General features: G+C 40.2%; 1 protein-coding gene across 2 annotated transcripts in view; it reads right to left on the bottom strand.

Annotated features, from left to right (window-relative positions):
- The window catches only part of stmn3 (stathmin-like 3), a 58,505-nt gene that overhangs the window by 17,560 nt on the left and 17,883 nt on the right, over positions 1–23,062 (bottom strand). Inside the window, exon 1 of one of the 2 annotated variants that reach the window (XM_028575858.1) lies at positions 15,803–15,957. The exons of the other annotated variant lie outside the window; for it this stretch is intronic. Within the exon in view, the coding sequence (XP_028431659.1) occupies positions 15,803–15,827 (25 nt within the window). The 5' untranslated portion in view covers positions 15,828–15,957. Of the gene's footprint in view, positions 1–15,802; positions 15,958–23,062 lie in introns of those variants that run through there. 2 annotated transcript variants of the gene reach the window in all.

Genomic DNA, 23,062 nt, shown 5'->3' with positions numbered 1-23,062 from the left:
GCAAACTATGAATCATGATTGGACGACTCAAATAGCTCCCCGGTATGTGATTGTCATGATTGGATGATTGTCAGTAAAACTTGTTGCTTTGGCAACACGTAACATCAAAGACCCCTGATAAAGCCTTATTAGTCAGACCAGACCACCCCAAGTGTGTGTCTGTGCCACGAGTAATCCCTTTTGGATTTAAAAATTTCACTCAAGATGGAAAAAACTGTTGAATTCGAGATTTATCAAAAATTCCGGACTTTGTGTCACATGTTTGATTCAAGCAATCGGCCCATTCCGAACAGGCACACGCTCCAACAGTTTAAATAAATAAATGTTGACTTTTGCTTTTACAGCATTCTGGGATGGGAGGAAAACGTGCTCTGGTTTATTGGCATTTCTTTAAACCAATCACAATCATCATGGGCGGCGCTAAGCTCCGCACGAAGCCGCTGCAAAATATCCCCTGGAAGGAACTTGTTTTGGTGGAACGTGTATGTTCAAAAGTTGTTTTAGTCGTGCAACAGAAAACTCAGATTGGACAAATAGTGCATTAATTTATATAGGTACAAGTATAAAAAAAAATGAATGAGAAGAGCCTGAACAATGTTAGAAAAGAAAGTGCAATCAGTGTAGCATCTAAGATAAAGTTCATCATGTGTAAACTGACACAACACCTTAAAGTATGCTCAGTATTTATTCTTGCTCTTCAAGGAACTGCATTAACTTATTAAAAGTACAACATGTTCCCGTGGAGTCCAGGGCTGTAGAACAGGCAACAAATCTCACTCAACAGGATGAAGATATCATCAGAGACAACAGCCACGGTTATGGCATCAAGTCCGACCTGTTTGGGAAGAAAGGCTTCAAAAGCTTTTTGCATACAGCACCAACAGGAAATGATCCTGTTTTGGTATCAGAGCAGAAGACTGAAAAAACAACTGAACCAGAGACAGTTAACTTCTCAGGCATCTAACTTCAGCAAGCCACTGTTAAATGTATTTGAACCAACAGACAAGCATTGAAGCACTGTTCACGTTCAAAATCTAAGGCTGTTCGGCTCATCAGCGGTGGGGCTGCAAGCAGGGCAGCTTCTAACATTTGCCCAGCTTGTTTCCCCAATAACTTAAGATCCAGACGCCCAATGTAGTGTTAAATGTGGCTTAAAACTGGATAAAAAGTAAATCTATGACAGCTTCTGGCAGACAAGCACAACACAACACACAATGCTAGAGCTGTCAGTCTTACGCTGTAATACCATTCGAATACCATTTTTTTCATATGCAGCCTGTTATAAATATGTAATATACTACTCAGGCTTATGCATTGTCAATGCCAAAATAAGCATGTGGTTGTTGTTACACATTCTGTCCTTCCAACAGCCTGGCCTTGAAGGGGATCTACGTCATGGCCAACAGGTTCTCACTCCCATCTCGTAAAATACAAACGCTTGGTCAGGTGCCTTTGTTGTCCTTATTGACGCTAAAAGTCTTCTTTAGCGTCATATAACATCTTTAACTAAACACGCTTGGTCGGGACTATTGGCGTCCTTTTGACACAGTTATGTTAAGGAAATGGTTGTGGGTGGGCTTACGTTTCTGTGACACGCGGGAAGAATGGGACGGTTGCGTTTAGGAAAAGGTCATGGGTGGGCTTACGTTTCCGTGATATGCGGGAAGAACAGGGACGGTTGGGTTTAGGTAAAGGTCGTGGGTGTGCTTACGTTTCCGTGAAACGCAGGAATAACGGGACGGTTAAAGAAGAAAGCGACTTTAGGAAATGTGACAAGCGGGACACATTTGGGTGAAAGTCCTGTGTTTGACCCGTGGAATTTCGGCCTTATATACTACTAGCTAAACCCCGTGTAGCTGCCTGCTCTCCCGGCACGTTATACAAACACGCTGAAGGACGCCTTTTTTCGTTGCTTCTGATGCTGACAGCCACTGTCCAAACGTCCATATTTTACGACTCGGAGTGAGAATGGGTTTGTTATGGTGCATTGCATTTCTGGCACGCAGCCCTCTATTTACATTATTTTCCACCACGCACACAGCGACAAACACAAAACTCTGTAATGAAACATTATCTAACAAGTGTATTGAAGCGGCTCTGTTGTAAAGGCTAACGTTGCCCGGTTAGCACAATGACATCATGTTAGAAAGCACACAGAAACAATTTGTCATAAACTAAGTAAAACTAACAAAAGTGTTAGCGGCGATGCTAACGGCATTGATAACTAAGCCAAACAATGCTGTCACTACTATTTTATTGATTTAAAAGCAACCTGTTTCTTGCAGATTGTCACATTCCTGAGAATACAGCTGTTAGAAGGTAATATATGAAGTCAAAGCTAACTCTGACAGCTGTAGGGCAGTTAACATAATCTAGTGCCCTATATTTAGAGTGTGGCCAACTCAAATCATGGGCGCCATATTGGATACCAACGTCAGATGACTCTACAGTGTAACCCTATGGGGCGGATATGCTATCTTGAAATAAATTGCTTATTTTCACCTTAAACAGGCATATACATGTTATTATCAACGTTTGTCAATATGTAAAAAGCCCTTACGGAAATATTCCAGTGTATATTTACCTTCTATATCGTAAATGGGCCTCGCCTAATAAGTCTCTGAGTAGTGTTTACCTTTCTAATGTCCGCTAGCATACAGACTAACTATAGCTAGCTTTGTGTGTAACGTAACAAAAACCCACCCATCTCGTAGGAGCGAAGCTTTTCATTCAATGAAATTATGGTAAAAAAGGAGCACAGGTCTTATGTTGACAACGTGGATGCAGATATAGGAAACTCCAAAGGCAGTCGTAATATTTAAATACCTAGCAGGCTAGGCTAACGCTGCTGCGCTAACGTTAGCAAACATCGGCATAGCTGCCTAAACTTGTAAAAAGCCGAACAACATCCCCTTCCAAGCTGTGTTTCACTTTCCCTCTAATATTATTATGAAGATAATAAAGACACCTGGACTCAGTTGAGACCAAAAGCCATAGCTATGACTGTGGCAAGATCACAAGCATTTAGGTACATGGAGTGCTAGCGAAAAAGCTAACGCTAGCATAAGGCTAACTTCAAACTTCATTCATTTCTAAAGCAGTGTTAGAACTTTTTTCAGCAATGTACACATTAACAATGGTATTACTATATTTGTCCTATGTAATTTGTCATTTATCATATCAAAGAGAGATATTGACATTTACATCACACAATAATGAACAGCTCCCATACCTTTTGCCTTTTTGCTCTCACGGGGACTTGTGAAATCTTTTTTCTGCTTCCCTGTCTTTTAGGGCTTTGACTCCGAACCGTTATTCGAATATCATTCAAATATTTAAAAAATAATGATATTCGAGCGAATATTAGGCAGCCCTTAATATTCGAACCTGTTATGGACGTTATTTTTGTAAATGTGTTTGCTTATAAACGTTGTTTTCAGTTCAGATTCGAGGCTTTTTCACACATTTCAAAATGTAACTACACGTTGCGACAACACGACTCTCGGCCGTGGATCGGTAGCGTTGCATTCCCCCAATTCTCAAAGAAAGCTGGCCAGCTCAGCGGCATCTTTCTCCCGTAGCGTGCCGCTGTCTCTCACTGCAACCCGGTCTCACGCCAGGTTGTGTAATAGTCACGTTATTTTGATTCATAAATTTGTCTACCCGCACCCTTCTCCCCTTTCTACCTGCCTGCTCAGTGCTGCTGCACATGAGGAGAGAGCACAGAGGGGGTGGGGGCTGCTCCTCAGTCACAGAACAGAAGAGAGAGGTGACTGTTTCGCGCACTGACCACAAGAGAGAAATACCTCGCGTGCTCGCTGGACAATATCTACTGGCTACTTTTTTTTTTTTTCTACAGAAAGTCGCCAGATTTGTCGCTAGTCGCTTTTGTTAAAATGTCGCTAATGGGGTCTGAAAAGTCGCTAAGTTGTCAACACTGCCCACACACACCGGCTTGACGCACACACCAGCACACAAGTATAAACATCAGACCCCTTACGTGAGGCTACGGTGAAAGCTCCGAGCTTCCTGTTGAAAGCATACTGTTTGTGTTTAATCCTGGGTCTGACTTTTAATAAAAAAAAAAAAAAAAAAACTGAAGGCATTTAATGGTCAAAATGGTATTAATAAATATTTGAATATTAATATTAATAAACAAACGAACTTGAATATGATTTTTGGGCAAAAGTCAAAGCCCTACAGTCTTTCATTGCAGCCAAACGCAAAACAGTTGGGCATTTTTTCTGTGATTTATGTCATTTTTAAAATATCTTCTCACATTTTTCCACTATTCCCTGCACTATATCAATGGGAATCAGATGAATGTTGGTATCAAACATGGAGTCCATGAAACATGTGACCACCTCGGAACCAATCACAGAATTGTATATTCAGAACATTTGATTCCCTAGTTGACCACACTGTCTAAATATAGGGCACTAACATAATCTTTAGCTGTCTCCATGAAGCTCCCAGCTAAGCTCCGACACAGTTTGGAAACCAGAACGAGCAAACTATTGATAACATAAGCATTTTGGCTCGGTGGATGTCGATTTGAAAGTCATGTTAAAACTATTTCCCATCCTTCTTCCAATTTCCAGCCGCAGCCTGTCACCCCCCCCTGTAGGCCTACTAACATTACTCGCACGTAATGTTAGCTCACAATGCCCCTGCGTTTCTCACTCCCGTAACTTATTGTTCATCAGACGTGACATGAGAAGAGGGAGATTAGCTAACGTTAGCCAACCTATTTATAAAAAAAAAAATCACATTCGAAAAGTAATTTCAGCATTCGAATAGTATTGATTTGAATTATATTCGATTGGAATTCGTTTCCAGCCCTAACACATGCACAAAGGGGATATGACGCCATCGACAGACAGAAATGTTGCATATTATATCTTTAACAATGTCAATAGTACAGTAATAATTATTACCATTAGTAGGTTTCTCACAACTTCTCACACATATCTACTACAAATATGTAAATACTGTGTTTTAACATTCATTTAAAAAAATAAACATCACAAATTCAACCAAGCAGAAAAGTTCCAACTAATATCTACTTCCGGTCCATGCAACGTATCTTTCGAAAAAATATGAATGAGGGTCAATGGAGAGATAATAATTACTTTTTGATCCCGTTTGAATTGAGCCATGGATTACAAATATGATGTTCGTCAATTTAAAACATTATTTTTCAACCGAAGAAAGTCTCAGTTTATTGTTAAACTGTTGAAGTACAATACTGTGAAAATACGTAATTAGAAAGACTACAAACTTCATGGATGACGTCTCTCTGAAGCTACGATATCTCTGTGTATCGTACCGGGGATGTAACGTTACTCTAATGAGCAGAGAATCTCGCTTGTTCTTTTGCTTCTCTGCTGAAAACACTTGACTGGATAAAACACATCAGTTAAGATAAAGTTACATGTGTTGTGGAACAGAGCTAAGCTAGCTAACTAGCGAGCAAACCAAGCATCAAGCTAGGTGAGGTAGATTGTGTGAAACGGGAGATGTAGTCCACTGAGCGGAAACACTCACATCCTGTCAGGTCCAATTCCGATTTAATAAAATGTTATCAGACCCATATATCAGCTTGTGCACTGTCTCCAGTTATTATTATGTCAGAGTAGCTGTCAAAATGCTCTACATGCGATCTGTTGCTAAAGGTAATAAACAACAAACTGTAGATCATCTGTAATCTGACCAGATTTAGTCACTCTGATTTTTAAATGTAACTATCAGCCCCACAACATTCTGTACAGAATAAGCCTTTAAATCAGGGAACGTTTCCCCTTTGCCGCCCAACCCGGAAAGGTGTAACACATGCATATAGTTAGATAAATTCATAGATGTGGACTTTAGATGCAGTGACTTGGACTCGAGTCGACTCGAGTCACCGTTTGAATGACTTGCAAAGAAAAAATAAAAAAAGACTTGAGACTTGACTTGGACTTATAAGTTAATAACTCGAGACTTGACTTGACTTAAGGCATGATGACTCGTTGACTTGCGTGTAATCATAAGTTTCAATGTAGCAGCGCAAACTATGAATCATGATTGGACGACTCAAATAGCTCCCCGGTATGTGATTGTCATGATTGGATGATTGTCAGTAAAACTTGTTGCTTTGGCAACACGTAACATCAAAGACCCCTGATAAAGCCTTATTAGTCAGACCAGACCACCCCAAGTGTGTGTCTGTGCCACGAGTAATCCCTTTTGGATTTAAAAATTTCACTCAAGATGGAAAAAACTGTTGAATTCGAGATTTATCAAAAATTCCGGACTTTGTGTCACATGTTTGATTCAAGCAATCGGCCCATTCCGAACAGGCACACGCTCCAACAGTTTAAATAAATAAATGTTGACTTTTGCTTTTACAGCATTCTGGGATGGGAGGAAAACGTGCTCTGGTTTATTGGCATTTCTTTAAACCAATCACAATCATCATGGGCGGCGCTAAGCTCCGCACGAAGCCGCTGCAAAATATCCCCTGGAAGGAACTTGTTTTGGTGGAACGTGTATGTTCAAAAGTTGTTTTAGTCGTGCAACAGAAAACTCAGATTGGACAAATAGTGCATTAATTTATATAGGTACAAGTATAAAAAAAAATGAATGAGAAGAGCCTGAACAATGTTAGAAAAGAAAGTGCAATCAGTGTAGCATCTAAGATAAAGTTCATCATGTGTAAACTGACACAACACCTTAAAGTATGCTCAGTATTTATTCTTGCTCTTCAAGGAACTGCATTAACTTATTAAAAGTACAACATGTTCCCGTGGAGTCCAGGGCTGTAGAACAGGCAACAAATCTCACTCAACAGGATGAAGATATCATCAGAGACAACAGCCACGGTTATGGCATCAAGTCCGACCTGTTTGGGAAGAAAGGCTTCAAAAGCTTTTTGCATACAGCACCAACAGGAAATGATCCTGTTTTGGTATCAGAGCAGAAGACTGAAAAAACAACTGAACCAGAGACAGTTAACTTCTCAGGCATCTAACTTCAGCAAGCCACTGTTAAATGTATTTGAACCAACAGACAAGCATTGAAGCACTGTTCACGTTCAAAATCTAAGGCTGTTCGGCTCATCAGCGGTGGGGCTGCAAGCAGGGCAGCTTCTAACATTTGCCCAGCTTGTTTCCCCAATAACTTAAGATCCAGGCGCCCAATGTAGTGTTAAATGTGGCTTAAAACTGGATAAAAAGTAAATCTATGACAGCTTCTGGCAGACAAGCACAACACAACACACAATGCTAGAGCTGTCAGTCTTACGCTGTAATACCATTCGAATACCATTTTTTTCATATGCAGCCTGTTATAAATATGTAATATACTACTCAGGCTTATGCATTGTCAATGCCAAAATAAGCATGTGGTTGTTGTTACACATTCTGTCCTTCCAACAGCCTGGCCTTGAAGGGGATCTACGTCATGGCCAACAGGTTCTCACTCCCATCTCGTAAAATACAAACGCTTGGTCAGGTGCCTTTGTTGTCCTTATTGACGCTAAAAGTCTTCTTTAGCGTCATATAACATGCTTTAACTAAACACGCTTGGTCGGGACTATTGGCGTCCCTTTGACACAGTTATGTTAAGGAAATGGTTGTGGGTGGGCTTACGTTTCTGTGACACGGGAAGAATGGGACGGTTGCGTTTTAGGAAAAGGTCATGGGTGGGCTTACGTTTCCGTGATATGCGGGAAGAACAGGACGGTTGGGTTTAGGTAAAGGTCGTGGGTGTGCTTACGTTTCCGTGAAACGCAGGAATAACGGGACGGTTAAAGAAGAAAGCGACTTTAGGAAATGTGACAAGCGGGACACATTTGGGTGAAAGTCCTGTGTTTGACCCGTGGAATTTCGGCCTTATATACTACTAGCTAAACCCGTGTAGCTGCCTGCTCTCCCGGCACGTTATACAAACACGCTGAAGGGCGCCTTTTTTCGTTGCTTCTGATGCTGACAGCCACTGTCCAAACGTCCATATTTTACGACTTCGGTGAGAATGGGTTTGTTATGGTGCATTGCATTTCTGGCACGCAGCCCTCTATTTACATTATTTTCCACCACGCACACAGCGACAAACACAAAACTCTGTAATGAAACATTATCTAACAAGTGTATTGAAGCGGCTCTGTTGTAAAGGCTAACGTTGCGGTTAGCACAATGACATCATGTTAGAAAGCACAGCCGAAACAATTTGTCATAAACTAAGTAAAACTAACAAAAGTGTTAGCGACGATGCTAACGGCATTGATAACTAAGCCAAACAATGCTGTCACTACTATTTTATTGATTTAAAAGCAACCTGTTTCTTGCAGATTGTCACATTCCTGAGAATACAGCTGTTAGAAGGTAATATATGAAGTCAAAGCTAACTCTGACAGCTGTAGGGCAGTTAACATAATCTAGTGCCCTATATTTAGAGTGTGGCCAACTCAAATCATGGGCGCCATATTGGATACCAACGTCAGATGACTCTACAGTGTAACCCTATGGGGGCGGATATGCTATCTTGAAATAAATTGCTTATTTTCACCTTAAACAGGCATATACATGTTATTATCAACGTTTGTCAATATGTAAAAAGCCCTTACGGAAATATTCCAGTGTATATTTACCTTCTATATCGTAAATGGGCCTCGCCTAATAAGTCTCTGAGTAGTGTTTACCTTTCTAATGTCCGCTAGCATACAGACTAACTATAGCTAGCTTTGTGTGTAACGTAACAAAAACCCACCCATCTCGTAGGAGCGAAGCTTTTCATTCAATGAAATTATGGTAAAAAAGGAGCACTAACGCCACAGGTCTTATGTTGACAACGTGGATGCAGATATAGGAAACTCCAAAGGCAGTCGTAATATTTAAATACCTAGCAGGCTAGGCTAACGCTGCTGCGCTAACGTTAGCAAACATCGGCATAGCTGCCTAAACTTGTAAAAAGCCGAACAACATCCCCTTCCAAGCTGTGTTTCACTTTCCCTCTAATATTATTATGAAGATAATAAAGACACCTGGACTCAGTTGAGACCAAAAGCCATAGCTATGACTGTGGCAAGATCACAAGCATTTAGGTACATGGAGTGCTAGCAAAAAAGCTAACGCTAGCATAAGGCTAACTTCAAACTTCATTCATTTCTAAAGCAGTGTTAGAACTTTTTTCAGCAATGTACACATTAACAATGGTATTACTATATTTGTCCTATGTAATTTGTCATTTATCATATCAAATAGAGATATTGACATTTACATCACACAATAATGAACAGCTCCCATACCTTTTGCCTTTTTGCTCTACGGGGGGACTTGTGAAATCTTTTTCTGCTTCCCTGTCTTTTAGGGCTTTGACTCGAACCGTTATTCGAATATCATTCAAATATTTAAAAAATAATGATATTCGAACGAATATTAGGCAGCCCTTAATATTCGAACCTGTTATGGACGTTATTTTTGTAAATGTGTTTGCTTATAAACGTTGTTTTCAGTTCAGATTCGAGGCTTTTTCACACATTTCAAAATGTAACTACGTTGCGACAACGCACGACTCTCGGCCGTGGATCGGTAGCGTTGCATTCCCCAATTCTCAAAGAAAGCTGGCCAGCTCAGCGGCATCTTTCTCCCGTGGCGTGCCGCTGTCTCTCACTGCAACCCGGTCTCACGCCAGGTTGTGTAATAGTCACGTTATTTTGATTCATAAATTTGTCTACCCGCACCCTTCTCCCCTTTCTACCTGCCTGCTCAGTGCTGCTGCACATGAGGAGAGAGCACAGAGGGGGTGGGGGCTGCTCCTCAGTCACAGAACAGAAGAGAGGTGACTGTTTGCGCACTGACCACAAGAGAGAAATACCTCGCGTGCTCGCTGGACAATATCTACTGGCTACTTTTTTTTTTTTCTACAGAAAGTCGCCAGATTTGTCGCTAGTCGCTTTTGTTAAAATGTCGCTAATGGGGTCTGAAAAGTCGCTAAGTTGTCAACACTGCCCACACACACCGGCTTGACGCACACACCAGCACACAAGTATAAACATCAGACCCCTTACGTAGGCTACGGTGAAAGCTCCGAGCTTCCTGTTGAAAGCATACTGTTTGTGTTTAATCCTGGGTCTGACTTTTAATAAAAAAAATAAAAAAAACTGAAGGCATTTAATGGTCAAAATGGTATTAATAAATATTTGAATATTAATATTAATAAACAAACGAACTTGAATATGATTTTTGGGCAAAAGTCAAAGCCCTACAGTCTTTCATTGCAGCCAAACGCAAAACAGTTGGGCATTTTTTCTGTGATTTATGTCATTTTTAAAATATCTTCTCACATTTTTCCACTATTCCCTGCACTATATCAATGGGAATCAGATGAATGTTGGTATCAAACATGGAGTCCATGAAACATGTGACCACCTCGGAACCAATCACAGAATTGTATATTCAGAACATTTGATTCCCTAGTTGACCACACTGTCTAAATATAGGGCACTAACATAATCTTTAGCTGTCTCCATGAAGCTCCCAGCTAAGCTCCGACACAGTTTGGAAACCAGAACGAGCAAACTATTGATAACATAAGCATTTTGGCTCGGTGGATGTCGATTTGAAAGTCATGTTAAAACTATTTCCCATCCTTCTTCCAATTTCCAGCCGCAGCCTGTCACCCCCTGTAGGCCTACTAACATTACTCGGTACGTAATGTTAGCTCACAATGCCCTGCGTTTCTCACTCCCGTAACTTATTGTTCATCAGACGTGACATGAGAAGAGGGAGATTAGCTAACGTTAGCCAACCTATTTAAAAAAAAAAAAAATCACATTCGAAAAGTAATTTCAGCATTCGAATAGTATTGATTTGAATTATATTCGATTGGAATTCGTTTCCAGCCCTAACACATGCACAAAGGGGATATGGCGCCATCGACAGACAGAAATGTTGCATATTATATCTTTAACAATGTCAATAGTACAGTAATAATTATTACCATTAGTAGGTTTCTCACAACTTCTCACACATATCTACTACAAATATGTAAATACTGTGTTTTAACATTCATTTAAAAAAATAAACATCACAAATTCAACCAAGCAGAAAAGTTCCAACTAATATCTACTTCCGGTCCATGCAACGTATCTTTCGAAAAAATATGAATGAGGGTCAATGGAGAGATAATAATTACTTTTTTGATCCCGTTTGAATTGAGCCATGGATTACAAATATGATGTTCGTCAATTTAAAACATTATTTTTCAACCGAAGAAAGTCTCAGTTTATTGTTAAACTGTTGAAGTACAATACTGTGAAAATACGTAATTAGAAAGACTACAAACTTCATGGATGACGTCTCTCTGAAGCTACGATATCTCTGTGTATCGTACCGGGGATGTAACGTTACTCTAATGAGCAGAGAATCTCGCTTGTTCTTTTGCTTCTCTGCTGAAAACACTTGACTGGATAAAACACATCAGTTAAGATAAAGTTACATGTGTTGTGGAACAGAGCTAAGCTAGCTAACTAGCGAGCAAACCAAGCATCAAGCTAGGTGAGGTAGATTGTGTGAAACGGGAGATGTAGTCCACTGAGCGGAAACACTCACATCCTGTCAGGTCCAATTCGATTTAATAAAATGTTATCAGACCCATATATCAGCTTGTGCACTGTCTCCAGTTATTATTATGTCAGAGTAGCTGTCAAAATGCTCTACATGCGATCTGTTGCTAAAGGTAATAAACAACAAACTGTAGATCATCTGTAATCTGACCAGATTTAGTCACTCTGATTTTTAAATGTAACTATCAGCCCCACAACATTCTGTACAGAATAAGCCTTTAAATCAGGGAACGTTTCCCTTTGCCGCCCAACCCGGAAAGGTGTAACACATGCATATAGTTAGATAAATTCATAGATGTGGACTTTAGATGCAGTGACTTGGACTCGAGTCGACTCGAGTCACCGTTTGAATGACTTGCAAAGAAAAAATAAAAAAAGACTTGAGACTTGACTTGGACTTATAAGTTAATAACTCGAGACTTGACTTGACTTAAGGCATGATGACTCGTTGACTTGCGTGTAATCATAAGTTTCAATGTAGCAGCGCAAACTATGAATCATGATTGGACGACTCAAATAGCTCCCCGGTATGTGATTGTCATGATTGGATGATTGTCAGTAAAACTTGTTGCTTTGGCAACACGTAACATCAAAGACCCCTGATAAAGCCTTATTAGTCAGACCAGACCACCCCAAGTGTGTGTCTGTGCCACGAGTAATCCCTTTTGGATTTAAAAATTTCACTCAAGATGGAAAAAACTGTTGAATTCGAGATTTATCAAAAATTCCGGACTTTGTGTCACATGTTTGATCCAAGCAATCGGCCCATTCCGAACAGGCACACGCTCCAACAGTTTAAATAAATAAATGTTGACTTTTGCTTTTACAGCATTCTGGGATGGGAGGAAAACGTGCTCTGGTTTATTGGCATTTCTTTAAACCAATCACAATCATCATGGGCGGCGCTAAGCTCCGCACGAAGCCGCTGCAAAATATCCCCTGGAAGGAACTTGTTTTGGTGGAACGTGTATGTTCAAAAGTTGTTTTAGTCGTGCAACAGAAAACTCAGATTGGACAAATAGTGCATTAATTTATATAGGTACAAGTAAAAAAAAAAAATGAATGAGAAGAGCCTGAACAATGTTAGAAAAGAAAGTGCAATCAGTGTAGCATCTAAGATAAAGTTCATCATGTGTAAACTGACACAACACCTTAAAGTATGCTCAGTATTTATTCTTGCTCTTCAAGGAACTGCATTAACTTATTAAAAGTACAACATGTTCCCGTGGAGTCCAGGGCTGTAGAACAGGCAACAAATCTCACTCAACAGGATGAAGATATCATCAGAGACAACAGCCACGGTTATGGCATCAAGTCCGACCTGTTTGGGAAGAAAGGCTTCAAAAGCTTTTTGCATACAGCACCAACAGGAAATGATCCTGTTTTGGTATCAGAGCAGAAGACTGAAAAACAACTGAACCAGAGACAGTTAACTTCTCAGGCATCTAACTTCAGCAAGCCACTGTTAAATGTATTTGAACCAACAGACAAGCATTGAAGCACTGTTCACGTTCAAAATCTAAGGCTGTTCGGCTCATCAGCGGTGGGGCTGCAAGCAGGGCAGCTTCTAACATTTGCCCAGCTTGTTTCCCCAATAACTTAAGATCCAGACGCCCAATGTAGTGTTAAATGTGGCTTAAAACTGGATAAAAAGTAAATCTATGACAGCTTCTGGCAGACAAGCACAACACAACACACAATGCTAGAGCTGTCAGTCTTACGCTGTAATACCATTCGAATACCATTTTTTCATATGCAGCCTGTTATAAATATGTAATATACTACTCAGGCTTATGCATTGTCAATGCCAAAATAAGCATGTGGTTGTTGTTACACATTCTGTCCTTCCAACAGCCTGGCCTTGAAGGGGATCTACGTCATGGCCAACAGGTTCTCACTCCCATCTCGTAAAATACAAACGCTTGGTCAGGTGCCTTTGTTGTCCTTATTGACGCTAAAAGTCTTCTTTAGCGTCATATAACATGCTTTAACTAAACACGCTTGGTCGGGACTATTGGCGTCCTTTTGACACAGTTATGTTAAGGAAATGGTTGTGGGTGGGCTTACGTTTCTGTGACACGCGGGAAGAATGGGACGGTTGCGTTTAGGAAAAGGTCATGGGTGGGCTTACGTTTCCGTGATATGCGGGAAGAACAGGACGGTTGGGTTTAGGTAAAGGTCGTGGGTGTGCTTACGTTTCCGTGAAACGCAGGAATAACGGGACGGTTAAAGAAGAAAGCGACTTTAGGAAATGTGACAAGCGGGACACATTTGGGTGAAAGTCCTGTGTTTGACCCGTGGAATTTCGGCCTTATATACTACTAGCTAAACCCCGTGTAGCTGCCTGCTCTCCCCGGTACGTTATACAAACACGCTGAAGGACGCCTTTTTCGTTGCTTCTGATGCTGACAGCCACTGTCCAAACGTCCATATTTTACGACTTCGGAGTGAGAATGGGTTTGTTATGGTGCATTGCATTTCTGGCACGCAGCCCTCTATTTACATTATTTTCCACCATGCACACAGCGACAAACACAAAACTCTGTAATGAAACATTATCTAACAAGTGTATTGAAGCGGCTCTGTTGTAAAGGCTAACGTTGCCCGGTTAGCACAATGACATCATGTTAGAAAGCACAGCCGAAACAATTTGTCATAAACTAAGTAAAACTAACAAAAGTGTTAGCGACGATGCTAACGGCATTGATAACTAAGCCAAACAATGCTGTCACTACTATTTTATTGATTTAAAAGCAACCTGTTTCTTGCAGATTGTCACATTCCTGAGAATACAGCTGTTAGAAGGTAATATATGAAGTCAAAGCTAACTCTGACAGCTGTAGGGCAGTTAACATAATCTAGTGCCCTATATTTAGAGTGTGGCCAACTCAAATCATGGGCGCCATATTGGATACCAACGTCAGATGACTCTACAGTGTAACCCTATGGGGCGGATATGCTATCTTGAAATAAATTGCTTATTTTCACCTTAAACAGGCATATACATGTTATTATCAACGTTTGTCAATATGTAAAAAGCCCTTACGGAAATATTCCAGTGTATATTTACCTTCTATATCGTACGTAAATGGGCCTCGCCTAATAAGTCTCTGAGTAGTGTTTACCTTTCTAATGTCCGCTAGCATACAGACTAACTATAGCTAGCTTTGTGTGTAACGTAACAAAAACCCACCCATCTCGTAGGAGCGAAGCTTTTCATTCAATGAAATTATGGTAAAAAAGGAGCACTAACGCCACAGGTCTTATGTTGACAACGTGGATGCAGATATAGGAAACTCCAAAGGCAGTCGTAATATTTAAATACCTAGCAGGCTAGGCTAACGCTGCTGCGCTAACGTTAGCAAACATCGGCATAGCTGCCTAAACTTGTAAAAAGCCGAACAACATCCCCTTCCAAGCTGTGTTTCACTTTCCCTCTAATATTATTATGAAGATAATAAAGACACCTGGACTCAGTTGAGACCAAAAGCCATAGCTATGACTGTGGCAAGATCACAAGCATTTAGGTACATGGAGTGCTAGCAAAAAAGCTAACGCTAGCATAAGGCTAACTTCAAACTTCATTCATTTCTAAAGCAGTGTTAGAACTTTTTTCAGCAATGTACACATTAACAATGGTATTACTATATTTGTCCTATGTAATTTGTCATTTATCATATCAAAGAGAGATATTGACATTTACATCACACAATAATGAACAGCTCCCATACCTTTTGCCTTTTTGCTCTACGGGGGGACTTGTGAAATCTTTTTCTGCTTCCCTGTCTTTTAGGGCTTTGACTCCGAACTTCGTTATTCGAATATCATTCAAATATTTAAAAAAATAATGATATTCGAACGAATATTAGGCAGCCCTTAATATTCGAACCTGTTATGGACGTTATTTTTTGTAAATGTGTTTGCTTATAAACGTTGTTTTCAGTTCAGATTCCGAGGCTTTTTCACACATTTCAAAATGTAACTACACGTTGCGGCAACGCACGACTCTCGGCCGTGGATCGGTAGCGTTGCATTCCCCCCCCCAATTCTCAAAGAAAGCTGGCCAGCTCAGCGGCATCTTTCTCCCGTAGCGTGCCGCTGTCTCTCACTGCAACCCGGTCTCACGCCAGGTTGTGTAATAGTCACGTTATTTTGATTCATAAATTTGTCTACCCCGCACCCTTCTCCCCTTTCTACCTGCCTGCTCAGTGCTGCTGCACATGAGGAGAGAGCACAGAGGGGGGTGGGGGGCTGCTCCTCAGTCACAGAACAGAAGAGAGAGGTGACTGTTTCGGCGCACGGCCACAAGAGAGAAATACCTCGCGTGCTCGCTGGACAATATCTACTGGCTACTTTTTTTTTTTTTTTTTCTACAGAAAGTCGCCAGATTTGTCGCTAGTCGCTTTTGTTAAAATGTCGCTAATGGGGTCTGAAAAGTCGCTAAGTTGTCAACACTGCCCACACACACCGGCTTGACGCACACACCAGCACACAAGTATAAACATCAGACCCCTTACGTAGGCTACGGTGAAAGCTCCGAGCTTCCTGTTGAAAGCATACTGTTTGTGTTTAATCCTGGGTCTGACTTTTAATAAAAAAAATAAAAAAAACTGAAGGCATTTAATGGTCAAAATGGTATTAATAAATATTTGAATATTAATATTAATAAACAAACGAACTTCGAATATGATTTTTGGGCAAAAGTCAAAGCCCTACAGTCTTTCATTGCAGCCAAACGCAAAACAGTTGGGCATTTTTTCTGTGATTTATGTCATTTTTAAAATATCTTCTCACATTTTTCCACTATTCCCTGCACTATATCAATGGGAATCAGATGAATGTTGGTATCAAACATGGAGTCCATGAAACATGTGACCACCTCGGAACCAATCACAGAATTGTATATTCAGAACATTTGATTCCCTAGTTGACCACACTGTCTAAATATAGGGCACTAACATAATCTTTAGCTGTCTCCATGAAGCTCCCAGCTAAGCTCCGACACAGTTTGGAAACCAGAACGAGCAAACTATTGATAACATAAGCATTTTGGCTCGGTGGATGTCGATTTGAAAGTCATGTTAAAACTATTTCCCATCCTTCTTCCAATTTCCAGCCGCAGCCTGTCACCCCCCCCTGTAGGCCTACTAACATTACTCGGTACGTAATGTTAGCTCACAATGCCCTGCGTTTCTCACTCCCGTAACTTATTGTTCATCAGACGTGACATGAGAAGAGGGAGATTAGCTAACGTTAGCCAACCTATTTAAAAAAAAAAAAATCACATTCGAAAAGTAATTTCAACATTCGAATAGTATTGATTTGAATTATATTCGATTGGAATTGTTTCCAGCCCTAACACATGCACAAAGGGGATATGGACGCCATCGACAGACAGAAATGTTGCATATTATATCTTTAACAATGTCAATAGTACAGTAATAATTATTACCATTAGTAGGTTTCTCACAACTTCTCACACATATCTACTACAAATATGTAAATACTGTGTTTTAACATTCATTAAAAAAATAAACATCACAAATTCAACCAAGCAGAAAAGTTCCAACTAATATCTACTTCGGTCCATGCAACGTATCTTTCGAAAAAATATGAATGAGGGTCAATGGGAGATAATAATTACTTTTTGATCCCGTTTGAATTGAGCCATGGATTACAAATATGATGTTCGTCAATTTAAAACATTATTTTTCAACCGAAGAAAGTCTCAGTTTATTGTTAAACTGTTGAAGTACAATACTGTGAAAATACGTAATTAGAAAGACTACAAACTTCATGGATGACGTCTCTCTGAAGCTACGATATCTCTGTGTATCGTACCGGGGATGTAACGTTACTCTAATGAGCAGAGAATCTCGCTTGTTCTTTTGCTTCTCTGCTGAAAACACTTGACTGGATAAAACACATCAGTTAAGATAAAGTTACATGTGTTGTGGAACAGAGCTAAGCTAGCTAACTAGCGAGCAAACCAAGCATCAAGCTAGGTGAGGTAGATTGTGTGAAACGGGAGATGTAGTCCACTGAGCGGTTTCACACAAAACTAAGTGGTACTACGACAAACCTACAGGTAACAGACTTTTTTCGGTTGAAAAATTATCTTTTAAATTGACGAACATCATATTTGTAATCCATGGCTCAATTCAAACGGGATCAAAAAATGATTTGTTTCTCGCTGTTCACTACCGTTCATATTTTTTCCGAGTTTAGGTCCCATGAGGTCCACCGGAAGGGGCGGGACTTGGGCTCTCTATTTGTTATCTTATTGTTTTTTATTTATAACAAATCAAAAACTAAGCTAATCTGCTCCATCACGACTGTGTAGGTGTGTTTGATGATTTTGATTAACAATGACCAAAGGCTCTTAGTAAGAAGAATTTGCCTGAGCAAATCAGTTCATCAGCCTTCTCGTGCATGAATAATGAAAGGGTTTACATAAGCACTTATTTTAGGTATATTTAAGCAACCTGTCCACTAAACATGCAACGTTTATGAATGATAAACACTTCATATTAAACTGTAGCCTAACTGTAAAAAAAAATGTCCGTCTCTGAACCATAGGCGTCGCTAGGCTATTTTTAGGGGTGCTGAAGCACCCCTAAATATCATCTCAGCACCCCTGAAAATAAAGTCCTTATTGTGATAATGTGAGATCGTTTAGTGCTCAAAGTAGTGGCGGTTTTTGGCACGGGCGAACCGGGCAGCCACTTAACTTAAAAAAATATATAAATAATCCTCTGTGCTGCGAAGCGTTTTTCTGTTTTCTATCATTTCACTGTGTGGGGAATTGGCAGATCAGCGGCCCCAGCAGCTGCAGGCGCCCTGCTTGCTGAGAGAGGTCAGCACCCCCTACTTTCACAATGAAATGGACTAGTCCGTCCCACAGTGCGCCGCCAAAGATAAACAAACGGTGACAGGAGAAATGGGAAGTACACAGAGACGGAGAAAGACGAGTCTAAACGGTCTAAACCTTTGTGTTATGTCAATGGTCTAAACGCCAAAATGAAAAAAAGTTACCCAAGCGGCTCAAATAAAAGAAAAAAGCGAAAAGACATGTTTTCGGGAGTAGCAGGACCTTCATCAGCTCTACTTTGGTAGCCTACACAATGCATTCTCTGTTGATTAGTTGATTACATTTGCCTTCTGGTTGACAGCACAAAGGAGCGAGGAGAATAGAGAGGGAGAAGGGCAGAGAGAGCAAGATGAACAAGGTGAGAAAATGGCTAGGTAGCCTATAAGACATGTATATAGTAGGACTACTGTGTTTTATTTTCTCTTTTATTTGAAGATTATTTTCTAGTTGATTACAAAATGTTTTGTATGCGATTGTCAGTGATAGGACGGAGGGAAGGAGATAGAGGGAGAGAGGAGGATGGGGAGAGAGAGAGAAGGATGGAGAGAGAGTGGACAGAGAGGGACCTGGAAGAACCAGGTGAGAAAGTGGACATATATTATATGGGCAAAAACACTTAAAACATTCCATTCACATTATATTTACATATGCATTTCATGGAGGACTAGGCTCTTAAGAAAAAGAGATGTTGAGTTGTCCCCATCTGGTTCAGAGGCATTATTAGATTAGATGAAAAAGTTGAAAATCAACAGCAGAAAAAAACATGAATAATCTTGTCTAAAAATATGTTAAGACTTATTTTACCATTCAAGGTATGTGCAGGGGTGTAGCTCCAAATTCTGGGCCCTGTGAAAGGCATTTTCTATGGGCCCCTCCCTGCAGCCAAAGCTATGAATTCTAGCATATTTTTGGGCCCTCCTCACATGAGGGCCCTGGGCACTCAGTCCCCTCCCCCCCCAGTCCAACACCCCTGGGTATGTGTGCTGCAATAATCATGCTTTGTAGTTTCCATCTTTTTTCACAGCAGATGCCTTAAATCTGTTGATAGTTTGTCATAATTGCATATCTCAATCTTTCTATTTCTTTGCCCAAAACTCACAAGAAGTCATGATTTAAGGGTTTAAAAAAAAAAAATCTTACGGGAGCATGCCCCCAAACCCCCCTAGCTTAACTGCTATCAACTTTTCATTAGGGGCTGAGCTGATAAACCTGAAATAAAAGCCAGTCATGCTCCCAATGGGTGTTGCCAGGGTGACATCATTGAAGTGTAAGTGATTGGTCTACCTCTCAAACCCGAGCAAAACACCTCTAATAAAATACATTAGGTCAGTGATTTTTTCAATATGTGGTCCGGGTCCTGTAACATATCATTACATGACAGGTCCAACCCTGCAAGTCACAAAGAGGATTCCAGAGGGACCCCAAAAAATAATGTGTTTAATTTAATTCTGATTTAATCAAATGGAAATGAGCTCCATGACATGTTATTATCTTCATCACACACACTATCACAGTTGAAACTGTTTACTCATACACTCTCAGAACTAAAGCTTCCTGTGTGGTTCAATGGGTGTCAGTCTGAAGGTCTATGACATTACATTTTTAAATTAGAGACACAAGCTATGTTTCCATCCACACGTTTCTATCCGAATTAAGTGATATCGAATGAAAAATGCCTTATGGAAAAGGAAATACGTTCGGTCTCATCAGATTTTCTCTTAAACAATATACGGCTTATGCGATAAACGCTGATGGAAACGTTATTTGCCGAATAAATTAATGAATTGCGATCAAGTTTTAGGTCATTTTATGGTTGCAACCCGCCACAAAACAAAGAAGAAGAAGTTTTAGTTCATTTCCGCCCAGTATTTCCACTCTGTTTGCACACATGACAGGTGTCAACAAAGACAGATGTAAGTGGCCGAACGAGGAGACAAGATACTTTTTGAATTTAATTTACGAGCAAAATATAACGGCTTTTTTAGATAGCAAAAATCTAAGAAATGCCATCATTTATCAGCAACTCGCCAAGGAAACGACCAACAAAGGTTACGACAAGCCGTGGGACGTCCTCCGGAGTAAATGGAACGCGCTCAAACAGCGATACATGTCTCAAAAAAGAGAGTTGTCTCGCAGCGGTGCCGGAGGGAAAATAAAACGCAAGTTTCACCTTTTTGATGAGCTGGATCAGATCCTCGGCCCATCGTAGCCACCTTGGCTTCTAATTTTAACAACTACTACTACTTTTGTCTAGCAAAACTTTGTTCGGAAAAGTTAGCTTGAATGTTGTGCGATTCAGTGCGAAAATGAATGGAAACACCTTAAAATGTCTCAAATCAATTTGATATACCAATTTAATCGCAAAACAGCTTGTGACGTCATTACGCACAGGTTTTTATTCGCTTTAAAGCCGTTGGATGGAAACACACTTTCACCAGCTTTATCTGCATGAGTTTTTTTACCGAACTTCAGATAATTCGATTGACAAGTGGATGGAAACTTAGCTACAGTAACATCCATTATACATTACACATACAATCAGTTGCCAGTTTTTTAAGTGCACATAATAGTCCTACAATTTATTCTACCTTCATAAAGGTTATAATGTTCAGTTGTGTTGCAACTGTTTTACAGAGGTGATGATTCAACTGTGGGTTCATTTTGGAGGCTGCAGTTGGTGCTGGTGAACTATATTACATTGTACTGACAGGTGTTTCTGTCATGTTGTCCACCTCATCTACACCAATAAGCGTATAGGCTAGATAACAGAAACACCTCTCTGTATAATGCAAGACAGTAACTGACATTACACATTACACATGAACATCCAGGCTCAAATTTTATTTGCACCACATTTGATGTGGAAACACGCCCTCTGCTGTTCAGAAAGGCAGATACCGATTGGTTGGAACAGTTCACTGACTTACTGTATATTGTTCAACTCAACTTAATTTTTATAGCACCTTTTAATGCAAACATGCAGCCCAGAGTGCTTCACAGAGACAAATAAAAAGAACTCAGACAAAAATACTTTGAACAATAAATAAAATTAAGCAGCACTACAAGAATAAGACAATACAAATGTTAACAATTAATAAATAAAAGCCAACAGAGTAAAATTAAATAAACACCAAGGTTAAAAAAAAAAATATAAAAAACTATATATATAAAAAACAATGATTAAAACTTAAAAACACTGAGAGAGCTTGCCATTCAAATATCCAGAGGCAGTGAGTTCTACAGTTTAGGGGCGTAAATACAGAACTTTATCGGAAACACACAGTTTGTGTAATACAGGGGTATCAAACTCAACTTCCCAGAGGGCCACACTGGAAACTAAGAATCATATCAAGGGCCAGACATATTTAGTTTATTGATATACTTTTATTTAATCGAAAAAGTCAAATATCTTTGACTGTATTATTGCATGTCTTCTCACTTACAGTTTGGTCGACATAAAGTCCTAAAGAAGTCAGGAAAAAGTTCTTCAGCAATCACAAACAAAAAGTGACAAAAACTTCAGAAAAAGTGGCAAAAACTTCGAAAAAGTTACAAAAACTTCGGAAAATGTGGCAAAACCTTCAGAAAAAGTGACAAAAACTTCAGCAAAAGTGACAAAAACTAGGTGGGCCAAAAATGTATTGTAAACCTAAATTGATATGCGGGCCGGATCATAATCTGCGAGGGGCCAGATTTGGCCCGCGCGCCGTGAGTTTGACACCTGTGGTGTAATAGAAGCATCCAGTGTAGCTGGTTTGATTCCAAGTGCTGAGTATTCCTCAGTTACACCAGGCTTAACAGCATGCTAAATGCTTGCTCTTGGGGATATTGTTGGGTCTCTGTAAATTATAGAGTGTGGTCTAGACCAGGGGTGGGCAAACCTTTTGACTCCCAGGCCGCACTGAGTTCTAGAATTTGACAGGGGGGCCAGGTGAGGAGCAGATGCATGGAGTGTTTATGTTTACTAATGTAAATGACATGTAAAAACTATTATATAAAATGTTTTGGCCTTTAACAGGCAGCAAAGCATGAATATGCAAGGCTTATTGTACAAATTATTTTACAAATGCATTTATTTCATAACAGTAGAGAAACTCACGTTGAATTTCAGTGGGAAAAGTGTTGGTCTCCCATTTTTGACGGGTTTTGTTGATGTTCATTACGCTGAACGTCTGCTCACACAAGTAGGTCAAGCCAAACAACGCCAGCATCTTCTGTGCCGTCCAGTGACGTAACTAGCCAACACCGGGCCCTTAAGCAGGATTATCAAGGCAGGTCCCCGTACTACAGCACGTGATTATGGCGCAATGTCCACGAGTAGGCTACCATGAATAGGACAGGATAGGATCATAGAGACACAGCAAATAAGAGATGAGATCACTGACAAAATTAGGATTGCCTACGCGCACCACAACAACAACAAAAAACACTGGTGAATGTGCACCATGAAACATGAAAAAACACACAAGGGCAGTCCCTCCAGGATTTCGCGGGCTTTATTGAGATTGTTGCGGCCAAAAATGCCTCATTTCACGGGAGCTTTTGTCAAAAATTTTGATAAAAGTTGCAATGTCTTTGGTTTGTTG

This window comes from Perca flavescens, chromosome 4 (assembly GCF_004354835.1).
Source record: "Perca flavescens isolate YP-PL-M2 chromosome 4, PFLA_1.0, whole genome shotgun sequence".
Classification (NCBI taxonomy): Eukaryota; Metazoa; Chordata; class Actinopteri; order Perciformes; family Percidae; genus Perca; species Perca flavescens.
This window is presented reverse-complemented; position numbering and strand designations above follow the sequence as displayed.